Source organism: Pangasianodon hypophthalmus, chromosome 11, assembly GCF_027358585.1.
Source record: "Pangasianodon hypophthalmus isolate fPanHyp1 chromosome 11, fPanHyp1.pri, whole genome shotgun sequence".
Taxonomy (NCBI): domain Eukaryota; kingdom Metazoa; phylum Chordata; class Actinopteri; order Siluriformes; family Pangasiidae; genus Pangasianodon; species Pangasianodon hypophthalmus.
In genome coordinates, this window is record NC_069720.1 from 12,694,433 (window position 1) to 12,706,172 (window position 11,740).

Consider the following 11,740-nt stretch of genomic DNA (forward strand, 5'->3'; position numbering starts at 1 on the left):
GGGACTGGGATTAAAAACAGATCACACCTAATTCATGTCTTCTGAAGTTAAGGAAATGCTACAAAAAAATTAATGCAGTGCATATAGTACAATGATTGGAATTCATTCCAGCTAAACAGTGTGTGAGTGTATGCAATGAATATTTCATCAGTCTGCCATCCAAGTACAAAAGAGGTGAAAGCCTAAAATGAAAAAAACATTATTTTATTTTTACAGCAGTATATAAATCAGAGGTGTGTGCTTTTTTGTCCTTTCAGATCATATCTGACCTCCTGCTCCCATCCACACAGCAGTAAAAAAACACCTGCTCCTGCAACTTTTTTTGTTGGATCTCATGGGATCCTGGTCCCAATGCACTTCTTTCACCTATAAATAATATCTTCCAAAGGTTTTTAAAGAAATTTACCATGTTATTTTTAAAGGTGTATAAAAACAGCAGATTAAAAAAAAAAGCAGAATGTTGTTTTGAAAATTGGTTTTATCAAATTTTGTACACAGAGAATTGATTCGACATGAGGCTCACATCACAAACCGCGGGACTGCAGGGAACCCAGCAGCAATAATATGCACATGTTTTATGGTCACATGACAAGACCAAGTATGCACTATTTTGAATTACAGAACCACTTCACATTTCAGAGGCATTCATTTGCCCCAGATGAAACCTTTTCTTCTTTCTCTGTGACCTTTTTACCATTTCCTCCTCTGTAATTCACTCAACGGCTGCACGGGAAAACTTAATTAACTCAAAAACAACATACTGTAATGCAACTTCCTTGGCACCAAATAAATACATAATTCGTGTGGTTTCCTTGAAGCTCCAGGTATGAGGCAGCAGGGGGTTTAAAGTTCTGCATGGGTTCTCAGGAGACATAGGTGGAGCTGTCAGTCATCTTCAGGCCTCTGAGACCCTCTGGGCTGCTGAAGAGCCTCAGCATGTCCACCTCGAGCGGGTGCAGGTGGCCCGTGATGATCATCGAGTGCAGCGGCGCTCCCAAATCACACTCCGCCATCTCACGCAGAGATCCGGCTCGAATGGCCTGGTCATCGGCCCCAACCCGCGCCAGTCCCACACACACCGTGTCCTCAGTGATGGCTGCAGCACAAACCCAATAATCTCATCAAACACTTTCAATCAAACATAATCCAATTTTCATGCAACGCTGGACAGATCATTCACCGTGGCAGATGGTCCAGCCATAAGTCTATTACTGTGTATTAAAGCAACGAGTCTCAGTCCCTGATGAAGTGTCTCAGATGAAGGGAAACAAAAACCCATGCAATATAGATTTATATGCAGAAATATAGAACTGAAAGGACTCACAGACGTAGCTACAAGTTAGAACGATACAAGCGACAAGGATAATTAAGCACATTCTCTAACTGTATCATTAAAATGAATTAACTGTTAAATTCTCAAATCTGACTGATCAGGAGGCGTTATAGAAAAACAGAGGCTGGTGAGGGTACGACTGTTTATAGCTGCTATAACTTAAGTGAGAACAGGAACTAACTTGAATCTGGGACATTCCACAATATTAAATCTAACTACCAATGGATTAAAAGTACCATTCTTTAATACATTAAAAAACTGTAATCATTGGCAATTTGCTGTGGTATATGAGTTATAAAAACTTCAGGACATGCTGTTATAGGAACATAATCAACTTTAGGGCGCTAACGCTAACTCTTCTTCAACACCCCATCCCGTCGTTGATTATTTTCTAACAGCAGCATGACAAACTGTTTTATTCCTCATCTACCTCAGCAATTTGCCAATGATGACAATTTTTTAATTTATCACGTCATACTTTTTATCTGTTTATAGTTACATTTATACACTTTTGGAAAAAAAAAAAAACTTCAAGGATTCTATGGATAAATAATGGTTCTTAATGGTTCTATATTGGTTCTTAATGGTTCTATGGAGGGTTCTACTTGGAACTCGTTTAATTTGTTGAATGTCTGTGAAACAAGTTAGTTCCTGTTCTCACTTATGTTATTGCAGCTATAAACAGTTGTTCCCTCACCAGTCTCTCTGTTTTCCTCTCTCTAAAGTTAATAAGAGAAAAAAAACCCCACAAAGTGTCATGTTAACTTCTGTGACCTTTAGAAGTAGACTCCTTCCAATTCCAACTTCTTATGCTACATAAACATTTCCTTACAGAAAACTTCACCATATCAACGATTATTACTTTTAAAATCCATTGTGGAGTGTCCCTGTCAATGAGTTACTACAGAAACGAGTGCATTAATAAAAACCTGTGAAATTAATCAATTACAATTCAGAATTAAACAGCGTTGTGGTATAAGAATGTAAAAAGTGGAGGCCTGCTTTGCAAAATTAGCCAATCTAAGTTTAAGTGAACTAATGCTCGCTAGTTATCAAGCAACAGTAATGTATGTCCAGGGTAACAAACACATTTTCTTCCTCACCTGGTTCCTCTGCTCGCTCTCGGCGGTTCTGCACCGCCTCCAGCAGCTGCTCGGCTGCCTGAGCCACCGTCATGAACCTGGGCGGCTCGTAAACCTTACGACCCCTTTAAAGGAGAGCAAGAGTGCGAGAGAGAGAGAGAGTGAGTGAGAGAGAGAGCTCTAATGGTCTTGTAGTACTTATGGCACTTGTTCTTAAGATAGACGTATTGACTCTGAGTACTGAGTGCTGTTTAGACTGTACTAACCCTCGACTTAATGCATCACTTCATATTAAACTTAATACAGGAAACAAATGCTAAATGTATTTTCCTTCCTTTCTGCAGAATGAAGGGCAGAAACCTCATTCTACAAGCATGCTCGCTCTGACCAGAAACCCAGAGTGCGTATGTTTATTCCATTTCCGAGTAACGATCCAACTGAGCCAGTCAATCTGGGAGAAATTAGGGCCTTTTCCTTTTTCCACTCGGGTTGAACAGCGGTCTGGAGGACTCTGCTCTTTCCAGTGCACGCAGTGGAACATGCAAGCCCACCTGGGTTCACGTGAAATGAGAGATGAAATTATAGCATGCACTGAAGCGTCGAAGAAATGAATGACCTTTCTGTAAGCCGAGACGTCGCTCACACGTGCGTTAGGCAAGCGCTGGCCGTAAATCGGAATTTTCAAGTGCTTGGATGAGAAAGTAATAAGTGTTTCTTTTTTTTAGGGAGCCGTTGATGGTATATCAAGAATCCAAGTCAAACAAACGGCTACGTTTTTCCCTCCGTTGTCAGCTTGCCTGGGTCACGTCCAGCTGCGTGTATAAATGTACGTTAAGCGAACGTCTGTAACAAACCACAAACTCCTCTGACAAAGTGCTACAGAGCAGATATAAATCAGAGCGGACACAAAATGAAAAGCACTGACCTCATGAGGTTCTCCATGGACTGCTCCTTCACTTTGATATCTGTATAACAGAGAAAATATGAGATGAATATGAGATGAGTTCTGCACTTTCTGAGGAGTTTCCTTGTCCAAGTACAACTAGAACACTAGAATCTTCCTTAAAACAAACAAAATAATATTTCGACAGCATATTTCTTGTATCTGTCTACTAAAAAAAATCAAGGTCAAAAACGTCCTATTTTCTGCCAGAAACATTAACAGTGTGTAAAGACAAAGTGAGGTGGTATCATGCCAGGGACTAGATGTAACATTGTTTTTGTCAGCAACATTTTGCAAATTATTTTTATTTCATGGAAAATTTTACTTCAAAATTTTTTGCATCTCACATTTCCAGTGCGAATATATTTTGTGATGAACTCTGACAATAAAAAGCAGCATGTTTACTAACTTGTAAACTGTTTAAAAGCATTCTTTAATAAATTTAAATTTGTAATTGTTGGCAAATTGTTGTGGTGTAAGAGGAATAAAACACTTCAGGACATGCTGTTATAGGAAAATAACCCACTTTGGAGTGGTAACAGGAACTGGTCCTCATCACCCCACCTTGTTGTTGATTATTTTTCCTATAACAGCACAACACGGAGTGTGTTATTCCTTACTTATGTGATTATAAGTGGTAATGCAAGTTTATAATAATTATAGATATTTACATGTTATATTTACTAAACCGGTGCAAGAAAGAACATAAATGAATGCTTCTGGTGAGAATTTTGGAGCCCCTCGCCTACAAAGACGAGACTGTTACACACAGTGACACACACATTTGTTCATTTTGTAGCCTCAACATTTACAATCAAATTGTTTATGCTAATGTGGAGTAATCTGTGTCAGGTTGATAAATAATCTATGGCTTGTTAGTAAATGTAATGATGGATAGTCTAATCAGTGTGCGGTGTCTGGTGAGTGTGTGTGTGCGCGTGTGTGTGTGTGTGTGTGAGCGAGAGAGAGAGATTGTGTTGGAGATGGAAGGTGAAGCAAATAATACCAGTCTCTCTGTCTGCTATTGAATAATGATGTTAATAACACAGATCACATTCACTCTCTCAATCTGCTGATCTGATCCACACCTGAGCCCTCGATCCCCCACCAGTCACCGAGGGCGGAGCCATCTGTCACTAAGACCCCGCCTCTTCTGGGGATTTGCTCCCTTAAGAGGGTGGAGTTAAATCTCCAATGCATGTTGATAAACCTAAATCATTATTTCCCCATGCAGACCATCTGGTGCATGTACACACACTTCACGTTTAGATACATTCACTTCTTTTGTGTGTGTGAATTAGGCTGATTTAACACACACTCCAGGGAGAACACATAAAGGAACTGTGTGTTGCGGGGGGAGGGGGAGGAGTCAGGTCCCTCAGGGATGTGTCTGGCTTTGACATTTTCATTGCCGTTTCTTTGTTGGTCATGTTCATGTGTTCATACTGCCAGCGATTTTTCGTCTTACGTTGCTCCTGTCCTGAGTTACTAGCGGTTGCCATGGTTTCCCTGGTTGACCCTGGGTAATTCAATATGGCCACACAATCAGCATAGCTAGCTACAGAACCAACTGGATATCTTCTGGTTAGAAACAGAAACTCTGGAAGGAAATGCATGAGCCACTAGTGTCACAAGCCAAAAACAATGTTTTTTACTTTGCAATTGTTGCCGTGTATTTGTAGCAGAAACACAGGAGCTGTTCTTTTAGGGCGCATGAAGTCTATTTTACAGTGTTACACAATTTGTATGTCATTTGTGTAACACTGTAAAAGTCAGTCAGCCTGCCTACTTTGCAGTTGCTCCGTTTCCTGCCTCTGTACATTGCTAGCTCTCACTGTAAATAAATGACTGCTGGTGTTACCCAGGGTTCACAGCCAGAAATAATTTATGATGCTGTATAGCTACAAATCCAAATGTTTGGCTCAAATGATTCCTCGGACCAATCCTAAGGTGACATTTCTTCAGTTTCCCACTCACAGCTTTAGGTCCTACCTGCTATTAGTTCCCCTAAAAATGGAAGAAAATCTTATAACGTGGTTACATCTTATCCTGTCATATACGACCTCTCATTAAATGTGTATAGAGACATTAGGAAGAGAAATAAAGCTTGGAAGGAAGTAGCAGAGATCACTGAAGAGTCTGGTGAGGGTACGTAGCTAGTACAGTTAGCTTGTGCTAATCTAGTCTGAGAACAATGCTAGTACGAACGCGGGCACATAACGTAAATCAAACACTTTACACTGATGAGTGCATTATTTAATTTGTTGGTGTTAGCTTTAGAAGCTATATATACTTAGTACTGCCTCTCATTGGAAATGCTCTGCTTGTTGCTTGCTAGTGTGAACCCAGGGTTAGTGTTTTATATGAAGACGTTAGCCTGCTTACCCAGAAGGCAGAGCGTGTGCATGCCCATGTCCCTGTTCCTCTTGATCTTATCGTAGAAGCTCTCCGGTTTCCAGCTGTCTGTCCAGAACACGATGGACACTGTCTCACCAAAATTGTACAACTAGCAGTAGACATACAGACAGATGAATGAATGAATAATATGAAATGTATATAATCATTGAAAATTGAGTTGCTTCCAAATTCCTTTGTATATAATCACTTTTCGACCTGTATAACTCTATAAAACCTAACTGTCCTTAGGGCTCGGTTTAAAGTCGACGCTGTTCTCCTGTTTAAAAAAACTAAATTTTGATCTTCATATCAGCTGCTAAGTGAGCTACGTGATTTCAAATGTGTGTTTAATGAACGCTCTGATTTCTGCATACCAGTACCAGACGAGGTGCTTCCTGTTACTCAGTGTGTATGGCATCACTGCCAGCCTGAGTCAAGCCTGTGTGTGTGCGTGTAGGTGTCGAGCTGATGGCTCACGTTCATACAGCTGACACAACAAAAACACACAGTGCTGTTGATCTTATTGATCTGCTCAATCCTGTGCTGTGCAGGCACTAAAAGGTGTCATATATCATAAATATCTATGTACTTCTGGTTATAGCAGAGCAATAAAATTCATGTTTCCACATGTTAATGTCAGATGGGTGGATTAGATAAACAGAAACACACTAACGCACCTCTGATTACACACAACTAATTCAAAAAGCAAACGTGTTGTTGTGTTACTGCTTTCCACACACTCTTTTGTTATCTCCGCTAATCCCTAAGAGAGCCAGAGGAGTATAAAAGCTCAGTGCTGATCCACGATGAGTTGATGATACAGAAATTTTTTTGATTTACAGTACTAACAAATCACAGGACTGATCCCAGATCAGCAGTGTGTGAGAACAGCTGGGGTCTCGGTGAGCACAATGGTGCTCGGACAGCTCAATACACAGCTATGTTATTGATGGATTCGCCCTGAGTGCCGGGAAGGCTCACAAAGCACTCACAAAGCTAACACAACCGCTCCTTTAGCGCTCTGAAACACGGAGATGACCACCAGCTGTACTTCCCAGCTGTAGCCTGTAATGAAGAGTTTAGAAAAACAAACGGTCTACCTGCAGCCCACAGCAGCCCACTGCATTCAGGATAGAGGCATTATGGATGACTCGGTACTTTATCCCAGCATTCACTGCTCTCAGGACCAGGTCACTGTGGGTTGTGGCTCTAAAAAAAAAACAAAACAAAATCGATTACTGACTAAGAAACACACAGAAAAAAACACAAAAAAGAAAAATGGTTATGGCACCCGAGCATAAACCACCATTTTCCTGCTTATGCGTGCACTATTTACAGTTCAGCATCAGCCCAAAAAATATCAAGCGCTTGGTTTTGAAATATGTCATTAAACATGATTAAATACAAATATTCTCCAGAAACGGAAAATGAGCAGTGAGGCTCCCTGCTTCAGGCCTCGAATGGATTCAGGGCAGGAAAAATGCAGAGAGGAGCATAGTGCATGCCTACAAAAACTCCCATATCACAAACCTATTACCACATATTACTACACAGTCAGTGAAAGATTCTGCAAAATGAACACTCATCAATACGGGCTCCTGAGTGGAGCAAAAGAAAAGTGTTCATTCTATCGCCTGGAGATCGCAAGTTCAAATCCCAACAATGACATGGCTATCTGTAGCCAGGAGCCAAGACTCATATTCTCTCTCCCCTGTCAATCATAGCGACACTATCTGTGAGCTCGTGTATACCGAAAAAGGCAGATAGCGCTTTCCTCTGTTCCTCAGAGGGTGTTATGCTGCCCTGTGACTGACACCAATATGAAATATCTGAAATATCTCCCAGGTGCTGTTTAGATTATAGGCATTCATTGAATTGTAATTTTTTGTGTGTCTAGTTAGTAATTATGACTGTACTGTAAAAAAGACACTTATTTTTTTATTTAAATAGCTGCTCTGTGTGACACCAGTGTCTGGTGTAAAGGCCTCTGTGATTAAAATGACTGTGTTGGATGCAGTGCATAGAACTGAAAATTCAACAGCACTGAGTTATAAAGGTGTTTAACATTTACAAATCACTTAAGACAGCTTGCTACAATGCAACTTATATATTTATATTAATAACCTGAAAAGTGTGTGATAAAAGTAAGAGTTGCAGCTAATGTATATTACTGAGCTATAACCAAAAGTATGGTTATGAAAACTGTGGATGTTGTGACAGGTTGTGGTAAAGACAGGTAAAGCATCCAGTGCACTGCAGGTTTGGGTGTGTTTTCTTTTATTACCCAAATGGATCTCCCACCACCAGGAAGGCCACATCACTGACATCAGCACCCTTGAGGATCTCGTCTGCCTCCTGTTCCACCATGTCTCTGTCTGCCAGAATCAGCTCTCGCCCATAATACTCCTCCTGCACGAACACACACACACACACACACACACAGCACGGAGCAATGAGTACACAGCAATGATGAATTTGTACAACAATACGCTCCCCTGTCAGCAATTCACTAGACATTGTGACCGACTTAGTGACTTTGTCACCTAATTTATTTATTTATTTTAAAAGTCTAGTGACAAATCTACTGACTTTTTGAACAGACGTTAGTGAAGGTCCTGCAGTTGATACAGCTCTCCAGCTCACATTACAGCTTTTTGGCTATATCAAAAAAGCTGATCACTATTGTTCCCAATGACCAGTCACTGTTATAAATTGTTTACAAGACCAACCGCTGATCACCACTGTCTGTCCAGCCACACACTTCTTTGTACTTTGTTTTAAACTCTCTACCTGGTGATATTTACAGGAATGAAAGCGAGTTATTCCACCTGTACCCGTTTCCTTCATGTCTTCATTTTATCTGCTTTCTTGATAGAAATTATAGAATTTTGTAAATACATACACTCGCTGCCCATTTATGTAGTTATCTAATTATCCAATCATGTGGCAGCAGCACAATACATAAAATGCAGATACAGGTGAAGAGCTTCAGTTAATGTTCATATCAAACATCAGAATGGGGAAAAATGTGATCTCTTTGACTTTAACCATGATGCATAGATGTTGGTATCAGATGGGCTGAGTTGAGTATTTCATAATCTGCTGATCTCCTGGGACACAACAGTCTCTAGAGTTAAACAAATAACACTGACTGAGGGACAGTACTGTTGTTGGATACACCTGGTTGATAAGAGAGGTCAGAGGAAAATGGCCAGATTAGGTTAGAGCTGCCAGGAAGGATACAGTAACTCATATAATCACTCTTTATAACCGTGGTGAGCAGAAAAGCATCTCAGCATGCACAAAACATCAAACCTTGAGGTGTACAGGCTACAGCAGCAGAAGACCACATACTCCTGTCAGCCAAGAACAAGAATCTGAGGCTATCATGGGCACAGACTCACCCAAACTGCACAGTTTCATGAAATCACCAGGTCTTTTGCCAGTCTTCTACTGTCCAGGTTCTGTAAGTCTGTGCCCATGACAGCCTCAGGTTCTTGTTCACTGCTTGTATCAGCCTGCAGACGCTCTGATCACAGTTTGTGGTGCCGTGACTAAAGATGAATTTTTTCTTTCGGTTATAATATATTCTTTTGTATTCTGAAAAAACTATATTCTATTCTATTAAAAAAAATCTTTCTTCTTCATTTAACATATTTGATGATTTGACGAATATGCAAATTAGTCTATGGCATCATCTGCCGACTTCCAGTGCCTTTCCCCTAAAACCAGCTGGCAATACTGAGTGTCAGTTCCACATTACAAGATGTCTAACTTAAAGCTTATACCTTAGGGCAGTGTCTGTACTGTATACTTTGTTGTCGCTGGAGTGGACCTTATCTTTTGGACCTTTAATAATTAAACTATTTTTCACCTGAAAATGTGGAAATGTGGTGCAGCATTAAAATTAATGTACATAAATGGATCATAATTACCTTTTAGAGTAAAGTTTTAATGGTACATTAAATGCACCTTTCTGGGAAAAAATACACACTAAAGGTACAGAAGGAATAGTACAGTTTAATACCCTTTTTCTGAGAGTCTGAGGGGCAGTTGCCAGCCCTGAAATCAGCCTAAACACCCAAATTGGCATCTAAATCATGCTAATTTAAATCAGTATTACAGCATTTTAGTTGTTTTTTTTAGCCTGATTCATTCAATCTGTTAATAAACAGTCCTTCCAGAGGGAAAGTGGGTGTGTTGTGTAGTACCAGAGGGACACCATCTACCAATGTATTGTATAAAACTGTATTTGGAGGAATATCTGATTTGTTGTTTTAGTTATTCTGGAGAGATTTTAGGAGGAAAACTCTTACAATGCTGAAATAATTGTTTAATTGAGCATTGTGTGGATTTCAGCTTGGTGTCCCTGGAGTGCTCTTTTACCACCCGATGTGTAAAATCCTGTACACGTCACTGTTACACAATATTATTGAGATTTTTTTTTTTTTTTCAAAAGTCAAGTTTCATGCATTTTTTTTTGTCATTTCCATACCAGTGCTTCCTTCCCCACAGTCAGTATGGACGTGTAGGCTTCCAGATAAACACGGCTGCATCGCTTGATTACTTCCAGTCCCTTTACCGTGATGTCTTTAGCATCACCGAGACCAAGACCGATGAAATAAAACATCGCTGAAGGACGTATCAAGCTTACACTTCAGATTAGATTTCTGACAGCTGCTCACTCCAAATGCTATGTAGTTAGATAGATGGCTAACTGCTCATTTACTGTTTGTTTAACATTACGTTTTTTATAAACGTAATTTGAATAATATGTTTTACGTTCGCGTATATAAAGTAGGAGGAAACTAAAGTATACTATGCGCTTAAAAGTTAAAAGTTTTAGTACAGCTTATAGACACACAGGTTTAAATAGCAACAGCTAGACTTTCTCACATGTTCCTCTACTGCAGCAACATCCGATTTGCCGTAAAGCAAGCACTTTACGACAATGTCGGGAATCGTGATGCTTCCTCATATGAAAAGTTTTCCGTGGTCGTGTTCATATTAATAATTTGACTAGCATGTACAATGAGCGGGCATAATATGACATAATATTAAAATAACCGGTTAATATTAACATGGAATAATTATTTAAATATATAAATCAATTTAATTTTAGATTTAACAAGATAAATCTAAATGCCCGGCTAATCCACAACTCCAGTTTCACAAGACTAGATCTCAAAACAGGCTGTTCATGTTAAAGCAGGAGTCAAAGCCTGAATATTGAATATGAATACTGTTCATTGAATAAATATTATGAAGTCATCTGAGAAATTTTGGCACAAGAAATCCTGTTTTTCACAGCCATTGTTTCAATCCTAATTCTGCTCTTTTAGCATTTGCCTTAAAGTTTACTCATAGAAATATTGGAAGCTTTATGACCATGGAAATCATTACACACCTGCCTCTGTAATAAATAACCTTTATTCATGATCAGTGTCAAAAATTTATTAAACGTATCCACTCAGTGGCCACTTTATTACGTACACCTAGCCTATACCTACATTAATTAATGACTTTAATACTATACCTAAACTATACCTTTTCTTGTCATTGGGATGGCACCCTTATCCTTTTTTTTCTACTTTTAATATGTATCCTTCACCTGTAAATGTGGATATACATCAGTGGGTTGCCACCTGGTTCTCTGGTTTCCTCCCTCCTCTCAAAACATGATGGAATGTTATCTGGCTACACTAAATTGGCTTCTCTCTCTCTCTCTCTCTCTCTCTCTCTTGCTACATGTTAGGTCTGCTGCCTGATGGCTGTGGATAGTACCACACGGACACCTTAAAGATGGCTGTGGATGTTCTTACTTGGATAGCCTAAAGACTGTACTTGCTAAAAACAGTTTATGCTCAAGTCTCAGTCATTGGACACTTGATAACTTCACTTGATTTGATAGAAGTAATGTTAGAACTCTATTGAATTCAAAAATAACTCTGATGCTCATATGATGTTCCCTTCAACAGAGCACTG

General features: G+C 39.6%; 1 protein-coding gene across 1 annotated transcript; it reads right to left on the minus strand.

Annotated features, from left to right (window-relative positions):
• Positions 1 to 460: 460 nt before the first annotated feature.
• dph5 (diphthamide biosynthesis 5) lies at positions 461 to 10,694 on the minus strand. The gene is made up of 7 exons (XM_026930485.3): positions 10,251 to 10,694; positions 8,040 to 8,164; positions 6,856 to 6,964; positions 5,744 to 5,864; positions 3,341 to 3,380; positions 2,437 to 2,540; positions 461 to 1,096 (listed from the first exon to the last, which is right to left on the minus strand). Exons 1-7 carry the CDS (start codon positions 10,383 to 10,385, stop codon positions 864 to 866), a joined length of 867 nt encoding a protein of 288 aa, XP_026786286.2. The 5' UTR covers positions 10,386 to 10,694; the 3' UTR covers positions 461 to 863.
• Between the last annotated feature and the right edge of the window lie 1,046 nt (positions 10,695 to 11,740).

What these genes read in the sequence shown, in the direction of transcription:
- dph5 (XM_026930485.3), bottom strand. Translation starts at nt 10,385, where the DNA reads ATGTTTTATTTCATCGGTCTTGGTCTCGGTGATGCTAAAGACATCACG. An exon ending in TGGGCTGCTGTGGGCTGCAG is followed by an intron (nt 5,865 to 6,855) that starts GTAGACCGTTTG and finishes GTCTACTGCTAG; the next exon opens with TTGTACAATTTTGGTGAGAC. An exon ending in AGAGCGAGCAGAGGAACCAG is followed by an intron (nt 1,097 to 2,436) that starts GTGAGGAAGAAA and finishes TTTGTGCTGCAG; the next exon opens with CCATCACTGAGGACACGGTG.